The 24041-nt window shown below is 41.6% G+C and overlaps 2 protein-coding genes across 3 annotated transcripts in view; both read right to left on the bottom strand.

Annotated features, from left to right (window-relative positions):
• Positions 1-1950: 1950 nt before the first annotated feature.
• On the bottom strand, positions 1951-5957 carry pou3f2b (POU class 3 homeobox 2b). 2 transcript variants are annotated; one of them, XM_050047672.1, is made up of 2 exons: positions 4746-5957; positions 1951-3558 (listed from the first exon to the last, which is right to left on the bottom strand). In XM_050047672.1, the coding sequence occupies exons 1-2, from the start codon at positions 5652-5654 to the stop codon at positions 3520-3522; spliced, it is 948 nt and encodes a 315-aa protein (XP_049903629.1). In that variant the 5' UTR covers positions 5655-5957; the 3' UTR covers positions 1951-3519. The 2 variants fall into 2 exon arrangements, with proteins under 2 accessions (XP_049903629.1, XP_049903628.1); XM_050047671.1 differs by lacking the exon at positions 1951-3558 and having other exon boundaries at positions 4009-5956.
• Positions 5958-5978: 21 nt separating this feature from the next.
• Positions 5979-24041, bottom strand: part of LOC126392328 (proprotein convertase subtilisin/kexin type 4-like) — a 227053-nt gene continuing 208990 nt past the window's right edge. The window contains 4 exon segments of the mRNA XM_050047662.1: positions 5979-12241; positions 13672-13923; positions 15002-15079; positions 19524-19693. Of these exon segments, the coding sequence (XP_049903619.1) occupies positions 13738-13923; positions 15002-15079; positions 19524-19693 (434 nt within the window). The 3' untranslated portion in view covers positions 5979-12241; positions 13672-13737.

The raw sequence follows: 24041 nt of genomic DNA, 5'->3' as shown, positions 1-24041 counted from the left end.
TATTTCTGCCAAAAGTTTATGATTTCGCACAGATTTGAATATTTTATTGATTTTGGACCCGACCCTCACAGACAATAAAATGACATAACAGCTTGGACTCACCCTCGGCTCATGCTGCTGTCGCTAGATGGCGCTAGAGCACCGACTATTCCCCCTCTCTGTTCCTCCACAGCACAGCTTCACAACACTGGAGCGTGTGTGTGTATGTGTGTGTGTATTTTTCTTCCCTGGGAGCCTAATGGGAAATTTCAAGTCACCTAAATAAAAAGGAAGGTGTAATTAACGCGACGCGCTATTAATTGCATCTGCTAGAGAGCGGATGAAGGGCACGAGGGCGCACTTTTTTTGATTACTGGGCTCCACAAAAGTCTACTTCAGAGATCAGAGAGGGGGCTTTATTTCCGGGTGTCGTTTCGTGCCAGGCATCCAAATGGCAGGTCAAACGGCGAGCGATGATGATGCAGAGAGGGACATCTTTTATTTCCCTGCGTCAACAACAAAACAGCATGTGGAAAATGATACTGATGCACTGTTTGTAATGTGTAACACCTACTGGATCTCTGAGGGATAATATCCACTGTGCCTATTAGCCCATATAGAAGTAAATTAACCATAGTGCCGTTGATTAAAAATACATTCTAGTCTATGAGAAATCACAGAGTCTGGTGCTGGGAATTATGGGAATATTACGGGACATTTTTCACAAGGAGGAGACGCTATTTTTATGCCAGTATTCTTATCAAAAATAAAAATAAAAAACGACATCAAAGAGCGACACTACTTTTTTTGTATGATCAGCTTAATTGGTCAACGCCATCAATAATCAATCAGCAATAGATTCCCAATCGATTTGCTTAGTAATGCTGAGGTAAATCTCTCACTCATCCACACAGGCTCATCCTCTCTAGCATCAGCACTGGCAGCTTGTGGGGTGAAACGGAGACGAATCCGATTGTAATTAATATTATGATGATAAACCACAGAGGGCAACACGTGTGACATTATTTCTGTAGTTAAGCAGGAAGAGGCAGGGAAATAACAACTTTGTATTCTGGCTGTCAGCTCCAAAATAAAATGAGCTGGGATAGATTTTTAGAGAGATGCTCATACAAATATCACACCACAGCATCCTGTGGGAATATTATAGAGGAATTACATATCATAGTGAATAAGAAAATACCATCAGGGTCACCACTGTCAATATCGCTGTCACTAGAAGTCCCTGCGGAAATGTTAGGGTGGTTTTTTTTTCTTATAAGAGCATTTTTTAAATCAACTGATGCAGAATTTCCTGTTTTAGATGCAGAAGTGTTATTTTAAAACTATTAAAATCTCACAAGGTGTGATGCGTTTACTGTCCGGGTTGTTTTGTCAGTCCAAGTGATGTAAGATTTAAAGCACAAAATGGCCAAATTAATGCAAGTTTTTGTCTTATGTTTTTTCTTTTTTGCCTTGGACAAAGCTACAGAAAAAAGCATCTGTAACCCAGGGCAGAGAAATGATATTAATATTAATCTTTGTTTATATCTGTATTATTCTTTTTTAGTCCGCAATACTGAGTGTGCAACAGAGAAAGTGACACATCTAGTTTCAAATAAAATAGCAGTGAAATCAAAATATTACCATCTCGGACCTCTTTCAATCTTTTAAGGACCACTATTGGTCCTCGGACCTCACTTTGGGAACCCCTAATTTAACCCTAGATGGAAGCTGTGGTTTCCCCAGCCAAAGCCAGTCCATTTAAAAGCAGCCTGGGGCAGAAACAACACATCATCGGCTCACAATCTTCCATTCATCAGCCCTGATTTTCTCTCAGCCATTAATTCCACCCAAACGAATGAGCTCAAAGCAAGAAGCATATTTTTTTAACACCACAGATGTCAAGCAGACAGTCAAGTCACTGCAGCAGCTGAAGTCAAAGGGAAAAAAATAATACATTTAGCCTCGACGTTGGAAAAAAGCTGTTTAATATCAACCCCATTATTTAAAAATGTGCAAGTCCGTTGTTCATGTGTCAAGTGATGAAACACCAACAGGCGTTTATCACCTCTGCTTTATCTACCCCAAGTTCATCCAGTGAATATGACATAGCCTATATCCCCCCCAAAAAAATAATAACCAAACGACTGGTTTAACAAGCAATTAAACAAAAACAACAAGAAAACAGCGTCGGATTGCTACAGGTCTACATCCCACAACTTGGATTTTTCCAGTGAATTATGAGTTGGATCGATTCATTAAAGCTACTGAGGAAGGATTTCAATGCCATGGTCGGTTCTGCTTGTTGTTTTCTGCAGGAGAAACATAAATCAGGAGAGGGGGGGGGGGGGGGAGGAAAAGCTGTTTCCACATGAGAGGAGAAAAAAACACAAGTCCCTGGATATCTGTTTTTGCATAAAACGAAAAGCAAGCTACTGTACGGAGAAAAGATGTATATACATTTAGCTGTGACGGTTTAAGCTGTGGCAATCCCGCTGAACAAAAAAAAAAAAAAAAAAAAATCAAAATCAAAAATATGTCTCTCTTGTTCCCTACAAGACAAAAGCCTTCTCGGTGTCATTTCATATAGTATATCTCGCACTTTGTGTCATCTATAAAAGCCATTGTATAATAAATTACAATCTCATTAACAATACTAAAAAATAAAATAAAATGTCTACGAGCAATTTCCCCCATTGTAATAAAGCAACATAGACGAAGATGAACAAAATGGCTGAAATGAAATGCATGGCAACGACCTCACAAACAAATTAAAATAACAGCATAATAGTAATAATAATAATAATAATAATAATAATAATAATAATAATAATAACAATTAAAATAATTATAATAATAATTTTGATCATATGCTGCAGTTTTTGGAATGTCACTAAATTGTTTTCTGGGAGGAAATCTAAAGGCCTTATTATTGTTTTTCATTTCAAACACACTGATCATGTTATTGTTATCCCCGTTTTTATCCTCTGTCGTCTGATTCATTGTGGACAATAATATTCTCTACAATAGTGTTATCGATTAATTTGAATTCAGTCTTAAAAGCACTATATTTTGATTGGAAACACAATCTAATGTAATTTCAGAGCGGGCATCAAATGGCAAAACAGAACTCCTTGGACAATTTAAACAAATTAAATTGATTTCACATTAAAAAAAATATATTTAGACTGAAAACACAATGCGCCACAAAAAAATTATTAAACCGTAAACGAGCATAATTTCGGCAACAAAATTAACGTTAAATACACAAATACAAGGCAGTAGGTAGGCTATGAATGAGACTGGATTTAAACAAAAAAAACCCTCAACCTGTTTGTTCTTGAAAACATCAATCCAAAAAAAGTGCCCCAGTGAAGAAAGAAAAAAAAAGGGATGAAGCCATGACTTTTAAAGTTATACAATATTTACAAAAGTGGATCCAAATGTTCTGTGAGAGTTGGTGACATATATTTTTTTCTGTAGATATCTATATATCTGTAGCCCATCCTGTATGTTGTGGAAAAGTGCCAGATAATCCAATCAATCGCCACGGAGCCCTTCCTGAAGCTGGGAGACTCTCTGAGGGGGGAGAAATATCATTTAACGCTTGTTTTGTGAAAAATATAATGGACTTTGTGTTTGTACTGCTGTTTGACTTATGATAGAGGTCATACACTTTGTAATCACTGCACTCGGGCTAATTATTGGAGAGTTTAGCCAGTGAGCTGCACACATATAGTAATAATAATAATAATAATAATAATAATAATAACAATCTGTGTTCATAACTAAATCCTGACCTCAGTCCTCACAGAATAAATAAGAGCTGGATGGCCTGCAGTTTCCCAGCAGTGTTTTGAATGAAAGCGGCTCTGAGCTGCCTGGCTGACAGATGGGACTCAGGCGATGCTCACCCTCAGCTGGACTCCACTGGACTGGGGCTGCAGCCTTTACTGGCCTCCAGTTTACTCCATTAACGCAGCTCCCCTGACCCCCCCTCTGCACCACCCTCCCACCCACCCACCCATCACTGCTGGACGCACAATTTAGGGCTACAAAACTAAACGCCTTTGTATTTGCTTTCCCTTTTTACGCACAGGAAAAAATGTGTTCTGTGATTTGATAGGTATAAAAGTGGCGAATGGAAACCATTCAGCTATGCTTTTCGTCTAAAACCAGGTATCCCTCCTCCCCTCCCTCTTTTTTTTTCGTCAAGTATAATTTCAATACACAATAGGGGCTACACCTTGAAACTGCGTCGACTGGAGTCACAGTGCTGGGCATGTATCCTCGGAGAACACAACACAGGCTTATGTTCCTTTAGCTCTGGCAGAGGAAAAAAATGTCCTGTCCTCCCCTCACTCATTTTCCATTTCTCAGATATTCACTGCAGATATTGTGTAAGTACTCACTGCAATCTATTATACATAAAACACCCACTATAGCGTCTCATAGTTCAGTGATTTATATATAACCTTGGGGATAAATAAAAAGGATAAACATGTCCTGGAGGAGCGGTCCAGAAGAGTTCATTGGACCGGGGTCTGGACCCCGTGGTGCGGCGGCGTGTCCCCGTACACATCCTCGCTCCCCGGCAGAGCTCCTCCGGGAGGGGTCATGCGTTTCTCCTTCTGTCTCCTGTTACAAAACCAAACCCTCACCACTTCTTTCTCCAGGTGCAGACTGTCCGCCAGGCCGATTATTTCCGACGCTGCCGGTTTAGGGCACTTCAAAAAATGGCTTTCCAAAGCTCCCTTTACGCTTACCTCGATTGAAGTCCGTTTTTTCCTTTTCCTCCCCTGCGCCGCGATTTTGTCCAGGCTGGTCGGGCTGCCCGAGGTGGAGTCCGCCTCCTCCAACCACTTGTTCAACAGAGGCTTCAGCTTGCACATGTTTTTGAAGCTGAGCTGCAGGGCCTCAAACCTGCATATGGTGGTTTGGGAAAACACATTTCCGTACAGGGTCCCCAGGGCGAGTCCCACGTCCGCCTGCGTGAAGCCCAGCTTGATCCTCCGCTGTTTGAACTGCTTGGCGAACTGCTCCAGGTCGTCCGAGGTCGGCGTATCCTCGTCCGAGTGGTCGTGGTGGCTCTGCGGCCGGTGCTGGTGCTGATGCTGGGACGGGGGGTGGCCGTGTTCGCTGAGGTGCGGGCTGTGGTGGTCGTCATGACTGTCTCTTAGGTTGTGGTGGTGCATCCCCTGCCCGCTGCCCGGGATCAGCCCGTTGACGCTGAAGCCCGGCTGGGAGTAAATAAGGCTTTGGCCGTTCGTCGTGGCCATGCTCGGTATGTGCGCCGCGGTGGTGGTTCTCCACGCCCGGCCGTCGTGGTGGTTCCCGTGCGTCTGGTGCACCAGGTGGGGCGGCCGTGACTGGTGCTGCAGGTTGCTGCTGGAGTTGTGCATCTCGTCCCGGGCGCCCTGCACCGCGGGTTTGATGTCCTGCTCCGCGCCGAGCGGGCTGGAGGACCACGGGGCTCCCTCTCCGTGGGACAGCGCAGTGATCCACTGGTGTGCGTGGCTGAGCGTATGGCTGTTGCTCTGCAGCGGGTAGTCGCTCTGCAACAGGCTCTGCGCGTCCCGGTACGCCGTGGCTTGCTGCATGCTGCCGGGCTCCGAGTGCACGATGGATGCGCTGGAGGTGAGGATGTTGTAGTGGTTAGACGCTGCGGTCGCCATGACTCTCGGAGCCGGACTGGTCGCTCTTATTAAAGGAACCTCGCATTTGACAGATCCTCTCCTGCCCACAGGCGGCTCTCAGGCGCTCTGCCAAGTGGACGCCGAGGCGCACCTGGACTCCGCCACGCCCCCGCTGCTCATTGGGCGTCAAAGGATGATGGACGTGGTTACCAAGGGCAACGACGCAGCGATTGGCTGCGGGGAAGTCTCAACAAACACTACTCTCTTTGTTGGAGAGGTGCGAGTTGAGGCTCCCGTGGAAGCGGAGAGCCGGAGTGCAGCATGGGGAGACGGAGCACCGGGATCAGCAGTGCAACTGTAAGATACAGTTGATTTACTTTGATAATCATGTTGTGTGAAGACTCAGGCTGAGGGTAGCCTAGATCCAGAGACCAGCTTCCCCTTAATGGGAAGATTAAATAAGCTTGTGTGTAGGATATATAACTGTTTACTGAGGTAGACTTTAAATTTTGCTGTTAATTGTTGACTGTAATTCTGCGCACATTTATGATACTAAATGTTATGGAAACGAGTGTGTAAAATCCTATTTTGATTAGGCGATGTAAACCTTTTTATTGCAGCAAAGGCTGATAGATTTCAAATGACAGGCATATATATAATCTGCATATTCATAGACGAGGCCTATAATAACAGAAAAATGCAGTTTAATGTTTTTATGAGTGCTGCAGTGTTGCAAGATTACTGCTAAGACGCTGTAGGTGTATGCATATTAATATGTTACTTATGCAGCGTTATATGTGTGTGTGTGTGTGTGTGTGTGTGTGTATGAGAGAATATACTGAGTATTGATCATCTTTACATACTCCATCACTCAACCATTAGTTTGAAATTAAAATAGCATAATTTAGACATTGAAGTTTGAAGCTCATGCACTTGTGGAACAAAGTAAATAGTCTGAAATCTAATTTATTCAAACCGGTTTTAAGACAACAGGCAGATAAAGCACATAGTGTCCTGTGAAGTTCACTTTGTTATTGAGATGTGAGGTGGTGTGTTGCAGGAGAAATACATCAATAATACAACTAGTGTGCTTTCTAAATCGAGATATCTTACAAAGGAAAAAAGCTCAGGCACTTTTCAAGCAAATCAATTTTATTAGGTAAAAATCTTTCTTGTAATAAAACGTGAATAAATTGGATCAAACTGTGAGTAAACTGGACAGTGCTGGACCTCATATGTTGACTTATAGTCTTCTCTTATCTGTCCTCGCAGCATCCAAGTAAGTTTTATAACAGTTTAAATTGACATGTTTCATTTAAAAAACAATGACCATTGGAGTCCATTATGTTCCTGCAACCTATTTTAACCACTATTAATGACAGTATCCTGTAATTTTACCAGCATTCATCAGTGTTTATAAAAGTGTAAGTTAGTACATTTCTCTCAGTGAAGTCTTGTAAATGTAGACATCTTTCATATGTCCTGACTGAAAAACTTTTAACAGCCCATAAAGTAAACAAATCCACTTTTGTATTCTGCCAGGCTGTAAAGTGAATTAACAAGCCTGCACAGGGAGGAGTGGCCTACACACAGGCTGGATTTGAGGTTCTATATATAGCTTGAATGACTTAAAAGATTTTTTTTTTTTAAAGATTGAAAAACACCATTTATATGGTTCCCAAAATGCTCCTTTAACACATGTAGTTTGAAGCATTTCATGTGCTCCTAAATGGTTGTTTACAGCACTGTAAAGGGTCTTAGTGGGTGGTTCAGCAGTATTGAAAACCCTTTAGGATTCTTTACATCCAAAAGAGATTCTGAAATTATTTTCTGGTCCTATATACAACTATTTTAGAGTTAATAGTGTGTGAAAAGCTTCTCTGGCTGCTCATCATCCAGCAAAAGTGAGAAAAGACACAAGTGAAGAGGAGGATTAAGTCCAGACTCAGGCCTCCAGTCCAGGGCAGGGAGGGCAGGTTTCCATCCCGTCCCAGCTGTCGTCCCCCCAGTGTCAGCTTCAGGGACCAGGACTTTGTCCAGAGAGGGGACATTCCTGGCCGACCGCTGCTGGTTGCCATAGGGAGAGGTAAATGAAACAACAGCAGTCGCGTCGCTGCTGCCCCCCCTCCCTGTTCCTGGACTATCTAAAGGCCTCTATTTAGAGAGGCTCTCTGCTGCGGGGACAAAGCCTTCGCAGGGATAAAGGAGGGAGGGGTAAAGAGCACAGGGCCTTGAGAGGGAGAAAGGACTAGAAGAAGTGAAAAAGATGAGAGATTATGTCTGTCCTCAAAGCTGCTCCTCACACTGCAGTGAGATAAAGCAAACTGTGTGAAAAAAAGAAATTACAAACAGAACTTCAAAAATGTTGTTTGGCAGAAGTATGTTTCAACTTGCTAACTTCTGAAGCAGCTCCTTAATTTTGAACAGCAGAAAACATTAATAACTCCTACTGTACAGATGCAATTAAAAAGCACTTTTGGTCGGTCTATGGCCTATAACAATTCAATCCACCAGAAATTAAGTAATACATACTGGCCACAAATTAAACCTATAAATCAATGGAGACAGTTCTTCAATATCCACAATTTATAACTTCTAAACTATGCAAATGACTGAAACTGTAATTAAACATTTTATTTAATAACTTGGACCGAGCAGTAAAATTAAAAGGCAATAAAAAAGCAATTATCAAAGAAATATTTTCAGCAAAAAAAAAAAAAAAAAATTCAAACTGTGCAGTAAAAACAGAAAAGTCCACACGGTGAATATGCACTCTCACAAATCATTCTTAGCAATGTTAATTTATTCGAAAAGTTCACACAAAGACACATGTCATGTGTGTAGACTGAGGTCTGAGAACAATACAGGGACATGCAACAAAGGGCAAGTGCTAATTATAAAATGTTCTCTGTTCCCTGCTTTATATGACCTGAATTGGTGTACACTGATTTAAGTTGTTCTTCAGCTTTTCCTTTGTCTTGATGCTGCTTTAGTGGCCAAAATACACATTGTTAATCTCTGATGTTACAAAGATGAATGAAATATAAAATGTGATAATGATGAAATAAATTTAGGGACACAAAGTTGTATATCTGATGCATAGTTTGTTATATTCATCCTTTAAAGACACAATGTGCAATCAAAATGTAGTAATATTTCAAATACAATTAGAAATTGTTATGACTTGTAATTATTAGAAAAATCACTTTTGCAAGGATAAACAGTAATTAGCAGTCTGTGATGTTTTTTGATCTTGTTGGTCTGTTTACATTAATAATATCTGTAAACAGTGATATAACGCAGGCCTATGATGATCAGTCGAACACAAAATGCTCCATGTATAACTCGAGCTCTTCAATTAAGTATTACTGATTGGGCCTTTAATGGGTCTCATTTCATAGGCTAATAATCCTTTATGGATGTGAATCCAGCTGCACTGATAGCACATGAAGCTGCCAGGATTTAAGTCATACGAGGAAAAGTTTCCAGGCACGGCTCAGTAATTCATTCTGGTAATATTGAACATTATTGTGGCGTAACATTGAAATCGGCCAAATCAAAAGAACATTGTGGTAATTAGGCTGTAATTCAAGGAATTACCACATCGCCACACAGGCTTAAATAGTCGTGTTGGGAGAAACGCAAAGCACATTATTTTAATGGTGTAATATGCAAACTATGGCTCGTTTCAATTACATGGCTTAACAATGCATAAATGATGCGAGCCTTGTTATTTGGACTGCAGGGTCCTCAGTTATTCAATCACTCAGAGGGGCCAATGTTAGGGGCCATGCTACCTCCTCTCATACAGTAAAAACACAGCGCAGAGCAGCGAGGGCCGCTGCCAAACTACGTTTAAGGGAATAAAAATGAACAGCAGAGAATGTAAGCGTTAAATTAACAGTAGGATAATTATATGACCCATGTGCTGTAAAGATTCAATTTCTAACGCTCTAATTAGGCGACTGTCTCCCCATACATCAGCTCACATCCCTCTGCCAATTTCTCACCAGAAAGCGTCCTGTGAGCGGAAATAATTAGATTTTATTAAGACACGGCTCGTGTAATAAAGAAAATCAAAGGAGGGGCTGGTTAAATATGATATGTTTTTAAAATCATTGGTTGTTCCACACACACAGTCCACTGAGCCCCATTTAAAGACAAGGACAGTTGAGTCCAAACTGGAGGGAAAGAGGCTGGGATCCATCTGTGTGACTATATTAACCTATTTAATAAACTGGCCACTGTCTACAGGAGGAGGAATATACAGTAACTTGTGGTCTCAACTCCTTCTTACGGAGATATAGCACATGTGTGATAACTTTACAACAATGCTATACAACATTACTGTAGGTAAGGCTGCAACTAATCATTTTTGTCATATAACCAGTGAAATTTGCCAGTCACAATTTCCTAGAACCCAAGATGACATATTTAAAGTCCCCCTCCAGTTAAAAATTTGTTTTGCTTATTGTTACTTGACTGTGATGTTGGAGCTTGACTGTGCCGAGTGTGACACTAGCAAGCTGTTTTAAAGTTCATCTGCTGTAGAGACGTTTCTCTGAACTCATCTTCAGTGTAACACCTGAGTGTACCAGCAGGATTTTGTGACATCACAACTAGTCTGGAGCCAATCATGTTCCAAATTTACAAGTGCGATGTGGAAACTGGAGCCTCCAATGTACATACACTGAGAACGGACTTTTCAGTAGATAGGAGACATCTTGTGTCTAATAGTTAAAGTGTGTAAATAAAGCGCATTTACATATTCATAGATACTTTTCCAATGATGAAGGAGTAGACGTAATTTTATTAAGTATTTCAATTTTTGTGTTTGTTTTTGTGTGTTTGTAAAAACCATATGGGACACAAATTATTATTCCGAGCAATATTTTTGTGTTTAAAACATGTCTGGAGGGGATCTTTAAACTGCTTGTTTTGTCAAACCAACAGTCCAAAACCCAAAAATATTCAGTTTATTATCATAGAAGTTGAAAAAAAAACCCAGCAAATTTTTACACATTTGGGAGGCTTGTTTTTTTTTTTTTACCTAAAAAGACTTGCATATAAATTACCTGTCAATCAACTAATTGTTTCACCTCTAACTATGTATGTGCTCCTATTGAATACTGTTATGATATCAGGACTATTACAATTGGAGATATAATCCAATGAGGTACAGTAAGATGTTTACCAATTTAGCATTTAGTGCCACAAAGACATAAAATAGTCCCTGTTGGAGCATTATTGGTTTATTACAGTCTTGTCTTAAGGGAACAATCATCACTAATTGAGTATTTCTTTGCTTGGCTTCTACCACCTGCCACAACTTTGACTTGTTTGGCTCATACCAGACCAGATACAAAATCAGAACCAATTTTCTTTAATAAACACGATTGTATTTTCGAAATTAAAGATATCCTGGGTTATAACAAAGTAACTTGCATCGTGGAGTATACAGTAAAAGACTAAACATTCAATACTTTTTAATCAAGTGCAGATCAATTGCCGCAAAGTAATAACAGAGATGTCATGTTGTCGAGGTTTTATTTCAGATTAGCTGTTCAGATATCAATAATTCTCGTCAAGGCTCGTTTCAAGTCTTACATAACGGGAGCCGACCCACGCCTTTCATCCTTACTGTAATTGTTGTGTGCATCAAAGAGAGGGAGATTGACAGGCTGTATGGGAGGATTAATACAGTGGGTGAGTGACTACACACTGGGTCGGGAGGGAGGAACAAGAGAGAGGAGAGGAGAGAGAGTAAGATACGGGGTGAGAAGGAGGAGAATGAGAGAAAAGTAGAAGAGGACAAAAAGTGGGGAGAGAGTTAACGAGAGGGAGAGCATTAATTGTGTGCATTGTGCCGGGGCTCTTTTGCTGAGTGTGGCTGTCGAGGTGCGGGCGCTAACCCCTCCAGCAGCCCGCCGTGATCTGAGCCAGCTCTCAGACTGCTGTATTCCAATGCAATTAGGCCACTCAAAGGCCTGCTTAAAGCTGCACCCACACACACACACACATAGACTCGCACACACTCAGATAGCAACAGCCCCTGTGGGTCCCCTCCATTGTAGCGGGGAGGTGTATTCTGCCCCTCTTTGAGGCCCTGGATGAAGAGACCACCCTGGGGAGCAGAAAAAAGGGAGGATTACCTCTCTTTCTGTCCCCTTCCCTCTGTCTTTCTCTCTTTCTGTCTCTTTATCTTTCTCTCTCTTTTGGTTTAGGAGTTCACCTCTAAATCAGCTCATGCAGGCACAGAGCTGAGCTTTGGTTAGCTCCTCCAAAGAGACACAACTTGGGGAGTTTTTGCAGGAGGAAACAGAGGAAGAAGAGCAATGAGCCATTTCTGTGATGGATGTCATTGTGGGACTGCTTTAGCAATATCACTTTCCTCTTCCTCTTTCATTATTCATACAGTCATATATTCCAACAAGTGGCGTGGGGCGTGTAGCTCACTAGCTCGTCCCCGTTGGCATCGGCGCCGCAGCCTCAGTCAGTCAGTCCCCTCTGTGTGCTGTATTAAGAGAAAGCTCTTCACGATAGCAGAGTTCTCTTGGCTGGGTTTCAGCGTGTCTCATTCCCCAGAAAGCATTTAAAGCAGATTACCAACCTAACGCTACACCTCCCTAATAAGAGAAGAGAGAGAGAGAAAAAAAACCTGGCACATTAACACCTGCAATACTACTCAATGGCATCAACAGATTAACGAGGTAATCCACACAATGAGGTCTTTGATTCGTGTGGTTTGGCAGGCAATAACGCCAGGCATAATGCACACTGTTATTTCAGACCGTCCCAGCACGAGAAAACCTGGCAGAAGCCGTTCCCTTTTTTTGTCTTCCCGTCAGATGAGCTTTTGAAGAATTTTAACTCGTGCATCTGGTGTGTTTGCCTGTTTCCTTGTCAGAGAAATAACCTGCTGGCTGCTCCTGTGGCACATGTGAAGGGAGAAGGGGAGGAATCACAGGCTTTCTGAAGGCTGTTTAAACAGCAGGGCTGAGGAGCTCTCCCTCGTCTTTCCCCCCATTTTTCTGCATAAGGACGTGCGTATAGGACGAGTGTGTGCGCGCGTGTGTGTGTGTGTGTGTGTGTGTGTGATAGATCTCGCAGTCCCATTGCTCATGTGCGGCTCGATTAGCCCCACGTGCCTCGTTCGTCAGACGTGGAGGCAGAGCAGATGGCAGGAGACGCACCGTGTTACCATGCTGCGGCACTATGTAACGCTGCTCTAATTGAAACATCAATACTGCCCTGTCAATACACTACTGCTACTTTACAAAACACCATTACCTACAGACCTGCACTTGACTCGGAAACAGTGACATCTTTGTTTGTCACATTGAGATGCACTGGTTAAAAGTTTCTGTCTGACTCCAAAATGGCAACAAAGTAACTTTTCTCAACACGGTCTGTAACGGTTTCTGGTGTTTTTAATATCCTAATTTCAATTAAACACTCCAGTTGATTTCTGTTTGTATACAGCGTTGCGGTGGTAAAGGAAGCATGCAGAAATAAGAGAGAGAATTTTTCCTCTGTAGCATCTCCGCTGTGGCACATTTTTAATGAATTGATAAAAAGTTGAGGGAGTTCACATGGCTGTGATCAGTAATTCGACGTTATCGGAAATTCAGTGGAGAACAGAGAGAAATTAGGCGGCTAGAAATTAATTTGCTATTTGTCCAACTCAATGAGGAGTGACACAGCCCCTTTAATGAATGGGTAATCCATTTCTTATTGCACTGAGCTGAATTCACCCTTCAATGAAGTGGAAAAAGACAAACATATCTTTCACTAACCTTTGCAACATCTGAAAGCAAAGCAAAGGAGGGGGGGGGGTGAGTGTAGGGACCTGCTCCTGAGACTATTTGTTTTTGCAGAAAGATTTATATGTTTGTGTGTGTTTCTGTGGAGAGTGATTGAGTTTTAAAGCCAAGCTAGGAATCCACAATAAATAATCTGTGCCAACACTGAGGCCACACAGTCAATGTACTGTACATGGAATTGATTCATGATCAGTTAGCTTTCTGCACAGTGGAAAATAACAGTCTTTATTTACCCGTGGTTCATATTTTTTTTCTTCAGTTTCCTGCCCGATGCCCTGTCCCTTCTCCTGACTCTCTGCTCACACTTTCTCCTCCTCCTGGATCTGACGAGTCTGCCTGTTGACAACATCCTGGAGAACCTGTGATGGTAAGGGCCTGTGCACTCTGTCCACTTTGTCCCTGATGGTCTTTGGCTCATGAAGCTCCTGCACAGCAGAACGTCTTGACCCCGTGGAGGACTTCTGTACAACATCTGTCTGCTGTAACTGTTGGATATAGTATGACAGGAATATGAGTGTGTGACATGAGAAAACTTCACCTACAGGAAATTATTGTAGTAGCATACAGTAAAAGCCACCAGGGCTGCAACTATTACTTTCAACATCAGTTAATCAAATTCTTTGTTTGGTCTAACCAACAATCTGAAACCTAAAGATGCTCAATTAGTTATCACATAAGGTAAAGACAGACCTCACAATTGAGAGGCTGGAATCAGGGAATGGTTGTTGTTTTTGCATCAAAAAAAGACAGGATGAAAGGATTAACTGATTATAAATAAATGTCAGTCAGCTAATCAGTTAATTGATGAATTGTTTTAGATGTAACAGCAGCCTGTAAGAAATACAGTGGTGGTGACCAAATGGGGTAGCATGAAAACACACATTTATCTCATTTACAGAATCACATTGTTTCCTTTCATCTCTTCCACAGTCGAAAACAATCAGTAAGTGCATTCCCATCCAGATGTTTTTATGCGCATTTTTAATTTACGCACAAAAAGTCAGAGTGGAAATGCAGTACATCTGAAAAAAAAAGGAAACATTTTTAATGTTTGGGTGCGATGGCAATATTAGTGCGTTGATAGTGTGTGAAGACAAAACGCAACCAAGTGCAAATAAGGTTAGCAGGGGAAAAAATACCAACTAATTTAATACATCGTGGTGCACACAAAGCATGTGACTTAAACGTCACTCAGACTTCCACTCCTCTGGAGAAACAAAAAATAGCGGCAGATGAAAACATCAGATCTGCGTGTAGCCATGACACTGTAAGACTCTTTGAGTGAACACATGAAACAAAGATGAATGTGATATTTCCATCACGTTTTCGACATTGTTTGGTGTTTGACTATCGCTCTCTTTATAAAGTCATCTCGTTGAGCCCATTCCTGTTGCAGTGGCTCAAGAGAATTTCAGCCACCAAATGTTAATGTTGATGAACTACCTCCTAATATTCACACAACAGCATAGTGGATGAAGGCGTGCATTACTTTACATTTTCTTCTACCAGTTATCTGGATGGAAACTTGACTGCAGTATCTGGACTTGTGGTGCTGAAGCTTACCTGGAAAGCCATACTGGACGCCGGGGGCTTGTTGCCTGTCTGTTTATCCAATGCTAAGTCTCCAGAAATCTTCGACATCTGGAACAGATATTTGATGTTAAAGACAAATAAATGGCAGGATAGTGCAGAGTGACATCTAAGAATGACACCCAGGATCACAAAAGATAATTTCAGGAGTCACTGCAGTTCAGCTTGCATTAAGGTGGGGGACTCTAAAGAGACAGATTTTAAAAAGAACTGTCAAAATCAAAGCAGCAGAGGTCAAGATATGCTGACTTCTAGTCCCTAGTATAGGGCAAGCTCCAGAACACTAGGTACTACATTTCCCATAATGCAACCAATAGAACCTTTTCATTCATCCCACCTTCTGTACAACACCCACGGCTTTCAACTTCCATGCCCCCAGGTTACTGATTTGTAACATAGCCTTTTCTGTTAAAAATTGCAAATCTCCATAGAGAGACCTTATGACATTGTCGGGGGTTGTTTTCTCACAAATTTCCTTCAGAGTATTCTGTCTACAGGAGACATTACACAACAGCTTGCGCAGGCTAAGTGGCTATGACAAGTAATCTGACCTTTACATCTATGTGTAAAAATCTGTGGAATGGCCCTTTAATCTGACTCTAATATGCCATGATTTATTTATAGTTGTTGTGGTACACTATTTGTTCTTGTTAGGACTCCTTGAGGTCCTCCATCTGTTGCAGTTCACACCAGCACCACTTGCAGCAGGGGTTGTGACTCCTTCGACATCCTTTCCCCCTCCTCATGGATGTCATGAGTTTAAAAAAAAAGCACCAGAAGTAATCTGATTCAACCCTGTTTTCTCAAGGAAAAAGACAAGGACAAACAGCTGAATTTGAAATCAATCAAAAACTGGCTCTGTCCACGGGAGCGACGTTTCCGACTCTGGTTACGATTTGATCTTGGCTCAAGTTTTCAGTGAGTGTTGACGTCTCAGAGTTGTGAGGAATCCCGAGCCGGCAGCTTACAGCGGGGGCTTCAGTGATACAGTATTTACAAGGCATGAGGAAGTGGGAGCGCTGCAACAGACGGCACCGTACACGGCGCTTTCAATTATTTCTCACAGCATTCATGAAAATAGAAGCACAGCGGGGAGTACAGTATGAACAGCAAAACTATAAAAAGACATGGAGCGAAAAGAGAACTCCCAAGCTAAAATAAAATGGCATCGTATGCTGTTGTTGGTGGAGAGCTGAGAATAGTGTATGTCTCAGAAATAGGAGAAATAGAAATAGTGTGGTGGAGTGTAGACAAGGTAAGTGGTGATGGAGCAAAATCCTGAGCATAAATAATTGGAGTCAGGGTTGAATTTTTTTAAGAGCATTTTAAAAATTTATTTTGAGACTGAAGTTGGTCTGACTTAATGAAACTCTGTGTAAGAACCACTTGTCTGAGCAGTGGTCCGGGCCTGTTGTATGAGTCATGTAGAGACAGTCTGCCTTTCTCCACAGGGGAGAAACACTTATCTGACTTAAGAATTTGAATGCCCTAGTCTGAATGAGTTTAGAGTCTAAATATTTTTCCAAAATGAACTAAAGCAAAAATAGAATAGTCAGAGTCTACAGCCACGCTAGCAGCTCTGTGAGGCTGTAATGCATTTGAGCTAAATGCTAATGTCAGCATGCTAACCTGCAGATGTTTAGTAGGTATTAACATGTTCATCCCTTCAATAATTAGCACTAAACACAAAGTACAGTTGTTACAACTCACCGTGAGTAGCTCAGAACTGCGGTTAAAGTGTCGTATAGCACCACCTGCCTTGCTAGCTACGTTTCCATCAAAATAAAGTAAATCTGCACAAATGCTTTCCAAAAATAAAATGATATTTTGCTTTCGTATGCAATAATTCGGTAGGAATCAACAATGAATGTTCAGAAAGGCCCTGAAACCGAGACAATGCCTGACAAACAGCATACTAACTTCAACACATTTAATATTTGAGGTTATGTTTATAAGATTCAGTATTTCTGTTACACAGGCTACACGCAGCACTGGAGGAAAGTCTCCAGAGACGCTCTGCCCAGTTAGCACGAGCTAACACAGCAGCAGCAGCTAACATTGGACACCAAGCGACTAAAGGGTCCCAACAAACTCACGCAGACACCAAAATGGCTCGATTCAGTCATTAAACCTGTTAATAACTATTAGGTTGCGTTAGCTGTGTGATGCTAACAGTTAGCCCTGTCACTGTGTGTGTGTGCATGTGGACTCACCAACTAAATCCCTTCTTCACCTCATGGTTCAGCTCAACTCAACTCAATTTTGGTACCAGAGACTTAACAAGACTTATTCAATTCAGTATGAAAATCCATATGTCTTTATGCAAGTAACATCACCTATAATGGAGTCATTAATCCTTCACTGTCACATTTACTCCTTTTTGATCACAGACTTTGTTTTTTGCCGTCTGACTTTACATCAAACCAATCTCTTAATTTTTGTGCTGCCGTATCCTCTGTGCCATGTCACAGCGTCGACAGCCGCAGATGTATTCCCCCTATTTTCTGATCCTCTAACACCAACACTGACACTACTTCATTTGTTTTTTTTCTGTTGATTTTCAACAACAGGGCTTCGAGCTTCGCAATATTAGGTTTTTCTTCTAACTTTTGCTTGAGATTCTTGTGAATTGAACTTCCTCAAGAATAAAGTGGAACAGGCAGCCTTATAAAGTGTTGATTCCAATGATCAAAACCTCATGAACAGGTGGCATTCATTAAGTTCAAACAAGCAATTTATGTCAAGTCTGTGCAGTTAGGAGAGTTTGGTGAATCTGACTTGAAACACTCGTATGTAAGCCTCGCAGATGTTTAGGGTAAGAACACGAAAATGTTGTTGCATGAGGCCCAATGAGTCATAAAGGATAATTGTGGGCTGTATTTTTGTAGTTTTGGGTGATAATAACATATCAAATCTGTCTGATTTGCTCTTTTTTATAGATGTCACCATGTTCCAAATCAGTTTTATTTATTACGCTTTAAAATGATGACCAAAACTACAGAAAACAACAAAGACCCATGTGGTGATAAACCATTAATATCCCTCAGGTTAAAAGCTGGCAGATTTAGCATATATCCAAGCACTGGAATGCACACACCTACACCATATCCTCTCTGTCCTCTAAGTCATCAACAGAAACAGATGACAACCAGCTTTTCCCGGAGCTGATCTCTCTCCTCCCTTAGATGAGAAGCTGTTAGTGAGGGAGAGAGAGAGAGAGAGAGAGAGAGGGAGAGAGAGAGAGAGAGAGAGAGAGAGAGAGAGAGAGAGAAAGGGAGAGAGAGACTCACAGACAGAGATGTTTGTTTCCCAGCCCTTCCACCATCTCTGTGGGACGACCCTCCCCATCCACCCACCAACCAACCAACCCCCCCTCCCAACCTAGTGGATCAAACAAAGGACATCATTTGTAGGCCAAGTCTTTTTCTGAGCGTCTCTCTCCTCGGCTCTGCATACCAATCCAATACAGCCCAAGGAAAAAAAGCCACGCCGTGCTACGTGTGTGTATATGTGTGTGTGTCTGGGCCGGGGGTTGGAAGGTCTGTTTGCCTCTCCGCCAAGCATCGATTTATCCTTTTCTCCAATTTATTTCTCCTCCTTGCCTCTACGATCCATTCAGATCTGCCTCTAGGGGAGGAACTCGGGGTAAAGACGTTGTCAGGGCTCGTCGTTGCCTCCTAAGACCGGCTCAAAAGTCATCTACAGGCCCGGGGACTGTGTACCCCTACAAGGACATGTCAGGCAGCAGCATGCACACAAACAGCGCTACCTGTTGTCCAGCGGCACACTTTTATCAGAGCTGTAATTGGCCTCATAATGCAGCGTAAAGGACACAGATTGAAGGCTTCAATGATTGTTAGAGGATAATGCATTATTAGTCTGAAAGGGAATTATATTTGTTTCAGTTCAGACACTGTGCTGAAAGATGATTCAGTAGACCACAAAATGTCCTCTAATTTCAAAGAGGAGTTATACCCTGCTCTTCTTTCTGCAGTAACAACTGCTGGTGAAGCCAGAATGATATTTAATTGTTCCTCATAATCAGGCCTAGACTCAGTACGAGCAGATATGATCAGAATAACAATATCTCAAGTCCCCATTCAACTGTCTCCGTTTGTATGATTCTGACATTTTCAGATGTTATTACTCAGACTCGAGGATTTGTATCCTAAAGCCTCGGCGGTGACGACAGCGTTGAACAGAAATGCTGCATGTGCACAAATCCCACTGTCGTACCCCTACACACACACACACGCAGACACACAGACACACAGACACACACACGTATGGCAGAGATCTGTAAGTCATTCTTCAGTGTCACAGTGAGCGACGCCTGGCACATCCTTACACCTGAAGTTGATCAATGCAGATATGTCCAGGGGGAAATTGAAATCCATAGGAAATTAGGCGGCGCCAGTGATTTATTGGAATAGTAAATCACAGTGTGTGTGATGTGTGAAACATGCGTGTTCCCGCACTGTGTACAGTACCGTACCTTGCGTCTGGCCGGAACAGTGATATCAGCAGCCTGTACCTTCCTGTCTCTTTCCATTTGGTAGACCCATTGAATCAGGTCGAGAGGTGGGTAACGGTCCCTCTGATACACCTCCCTGTGAGGGACGGGGTGACGCGACCCCATGGACACAATGCTCTGCAGGGGTTCCTCTGGAGAAAAAAAAAAAGAAAGCACAGAACTGCTGTTAAAGCGGTGCATGGCACTATCTGCCTCAGTAGCTACATTTCTATCCAAGTCAATTTTGCGCAAATGTTTGAAATGTTGCCAAAGATATGTCTCTTAATACATTTACTTTGCTAGAGCAATAAAAAATAGAAAATAAAAATAAGAGAACTGGGTCACTTTTGCTGACTTAAAATCCTTGAATGTATTAGTGTTTGCTGCGTATACAGTACTTAAAGTTACAATCCTTTTGAGAAATCAATTCCTGTTTTTAATACTATTATGATCAGCAGAAGCTGTTCAATGTTTTTTATTTCTGCAATTTACCCTCTATATGGTAGTTTTTGTTGGTAGTGATGGAGTCCGCCATTCCTGCCATTTCCACCATGAGGGACTGGCAGCAAAATTTGTTTTATCTCAGTGCTATCCATCCTTCTTCAGCCATATTTGAGCTGAACTGTGACTTAATACTTTTTGCTAATGCCAACCAAATGTTTCCCACTGCTGCTTCTTTACACTGAATGCATTATATTAACAGAACTTAGCTTTTATTGTAAAGAGGTCACAATAAGATGTGAAATAAAATGACCACAAAAAAAGAAGTGAACTTGTTAGTTTAATGAAAAACCAACTGTGGCAGTTCAAACATGACAGCATCTTGTACACATGCATAACAAACAGGTACCTCCACCTTATAAAAGGTTGTGGTAAACAAATATTTCAGGACATTTATAACAAAATTCAGACATTTTAAAGCGAAATCTTTAATAATTAGACAAATGTGTTTCAAATTCAATTCATTGCTAAATTTCTGCTGTGTGGTACAACACCTTTATCATATAAAATGCATTTGCCATATTCATTCAGCCTTTCTAATGTTACATTTTGATTAAAAAATGACTTTATATGGAGATGCCGCCATTCCCTCATTGTGTATCACATTCTCTAAAGTGTAATACTGTGGGTGTAAAGAAAAAAAAACTGAATCACAGAACTAACCTTATATTTAACCTTAACCATAAATCAAAGTTTTAATCCTACACTAGCCCCTTCAAGAACATGAGCACCAAAATGACCTCACTTTAGAGGGTTTGTCCTCAGCTTTCTATACTTGTGAAGTAATCTGATCCTTTTAAGAATCAAACTGTAAGACAGGCACACTTGCAGTACAACGAGAAAATCAAAAATATATACCCGACATTGAATAGTTGTGTGGGTCTCTTAGAGGAGATTGCATTCATGCGTGAATGTTCAAATAAATCCAGGAGGATTTTCTCGAGAATAAAACAGAGATAGTGTGTAGTGTGAACTCCGACTGAAGAATCACCGCCCCACACACACACACACACACACACACTCCCACACCCCTTCCCTTGCTGTTTTTTTCTTTTCCAGGTACACTGCTTGTGTTCCAGCTTGTTTTTGTCCTGCTTTAATTGCTTTTTTTTTTTTTTTTTTTTGCAGAGAAGAAGAAAAGACAACAACAAGGCGGCGAGGGCTGCAGCTAATGGAGAGGCTGTAATTGTGAATGGAGGCATTCATCTGGAGATGTCGTCCGTGAATTGCGCCGCACAATACGCAGCGGCGGGCTGCTCAGATCACCAACCAGTCACCAAACACACCCAGATGCACACATATAGACGCACACACTGAATCCCTTAGATCACTGGTGCTCAGAGGAGGAACGTAATCACACCTCGGCAAAGAGCAAGACACCGATCAGGGGAGGAGCGAAGGAGAGAAGGAGTGAGGAGCTGAGGGGGGAGCAAGAGGAGAGAAGAAATAATACAAGGAGAGAGGAGGAGAGGGAGGAGGAAGAGAGAGCATGGTGAAATTGATGTTTCCTACCATTTGATTTGGGCCATAGAGCCCAGGAGGCAGATCAGATAGAGCCACATGCACACACAATCTCTCTCTCTCTCTCTCTCTCTCACACACACACACACACCCACACACACACACACACACACACACACACACAGATATAGAGTACATGTAAACACAAATACATGCACACAAGCATGCAAACACATACATTCTGTGGACAAACTCACAGACATGTAAGAAGCACATCACGCATATATCGACACATACATGCAGGTAAGCCTGCACACACACACACACACACACACACACACACTTTGACAGACAGGAAGACACAAAAACACATATATTTAAATTACTATACATCCTTATAAACAACTTGTCAGAGCTCAGAGAACCATCTCACAAACCCCATGCTTCCTTCTACCTGGTGAAACAGTAAAACCCCCACACACACACACACACACACACACACCCTTCAACCAAACAAATGCCATTAAGCCAAAACACACAGAGACACGGCTTAAAAAAGACACAACAAAACCTACGTGACGGTATATAGAAAAAAACCCTCTCATCTCAGCGAGGCGAGACGAGGCACCTGTCAGCGCGGCGGCTCCTGCTACTACAGAGAAACATCAGGAAACAACAACTCAATTAAACACACCATCCCTGTTCAATTACTGCCACATAATCACAGCAATTTACCTTCACTTGCTGCACAGCCACCAAACAAACACACACAGGGGCAAGCACACGTACAGAGACGCAGAAACACACACAAACACACACATGGACGAGGCCGGATCATAAAAGACACCCAGGCTGGAAATGCAGCTTCATCCTACACATCATGAGCGTAGAGCTCAGTCTTTGGTGTCTGCTGGCTAACTGGCCTATATGAGAGATGGAGCATGTTGGCAGAGTGCATTATAAATGGACTGCTGATTTAATGTAGCTCTATAAACAATTACATTTACAAACACATCTAATACATTATAAATGATATCCTGAGTACCAAAGTTTCTGTGCTGTAAATGCAGCTGACTTCACTTTAAGGTAGACAAAAGTACATAAGGAAATTTGGCACCTTCTTGATGATGAGATCATAGCCATCAAAATCACCAGTCAGTTGCCATTATGTAACAGGCCCATGTGATTTGGCATGCATTATGTCAACTGTTAAAGCAACAGAAAAGAGAAACATATTTTCCAACAATAAACCCAAAATTTATTTAATTGTTCCTGTGTTTTTTTTCCACGAAAATTTGTGATTTGATCCCCTTCAGAATTCTGTTTAACTTTGTTTCAGGTCACACAGCATGTACGCTGAGGTGCCACTTTATTAAGTAAACCTAACTATAACAAATACAGTATAATACAAGCAACTGTCATTAAATCCTTCCTTCATGAAGGTTGTGTTGGTCAGTGTTTGTTGAAAGTGTTTTAAAGAGGTGTCGATAAAACTGAATGATCATTTTGGAGGCTGCGGTTTGTGCTGCTGTTTAATTGTATTACATTATACCAATGGTTCTCAAACTGTGGGCGGGCGCCCCTGGGGTGGACATAGAGCCACTGCAGGTGGGGTGTGGAAGACCAGGAGAAAAGTTGAATCAATATGATGTAAGCAGGGAAAATAAACGAAGAAGAATTAGCTGATGCAACATGATGACCTTTATTTCAAAAATTCAGTATGGATCCTTGTTAATTACGTGCTTCTCCAATTAATGTTAATAATTGATAAAAAAAAATTGTGGAGTGTAGCAGCACATAAACTTCTTCGGCATCGAAAGCGGGGCATGATAGAAAAAGTCTGAGAATCACTGCATTATAATGAGTGGTGTTCCTAATATTTTGTCCGCCCAAATTAACATACATAGGTCGACAAAAGTCTCTCTAAAGGTTTCAACAAAAACTGAACAGTATGACCTACTGTCACTGCTGTTGTAGACTGCATTAGTTTTAGCTGGGTACACTAAATAAACCAGCACCTGTACTGCTTTGTTTTTATTTCAGTGAACTACAGAGGTGCCAGGACTTTGACAGAGTACACCACAAGTCACAGAAAATCAGTATACATTTTTTACATGGTGATTTCTACTCCCACTGGGATGTGTGTGTGCTCTGTGATAATCACAAAGTTGACTGTGAGCAGAACAGAAATCATTAAATCACCCCACAGATCCTTTATTAACACTAAAACTTTCTGGACAGTAAGCGTGATTTTTTTTCTGATACCCAGGTGAAATTCTGACATTCACAGGTGCTCGAAATGTAAGTTCTGAAGTTAAAAGATAAGCAATCTTAAGTGACACTGTGCTCTTGTGGCTGAATGGGAGCAAATCCCTGCAGCATGATTCCAAACTCTGATGAAAAGTCCACGATTTGGAATTACATGTTTGACAAACACATATAGGTGTAATATACACGTGCCATACTGCACATACTCTGTTCAGGTCTCCAAATACGTGTGGCCAGATAGTTTATGTGGCTCCATCCAGAGTTTGGTCT

This window comes from Epinephelus moara, chromosome 6, assembly GCF_006386435.1.
Source record: "Epinephelus moara isolate mb chromosome 6, YSFRI_EMoa_1.0, whole genome shotgun sequence".
Classification (NCBI taxonomy): domain Eukaryota; kingdom Metazoa; phylum Chordata; class Actinopteri; order Perciformes; family Serranidae; genus Epinephelus; species Epinephelus moara.
Note: the sequence above shows the minus strand (reverse complement) of the source record. Positions and strands in the feature narration are given on the sequence as shown.

Coding starts and splice junctions, on each gene's coding strand:
- pou3f2b (XM_050047671.1), bottom strand. CDS start 5,654: ATGGCGACCGCAGCGTCTAACCACTACAACATCCTCACCTCCAGCGCA.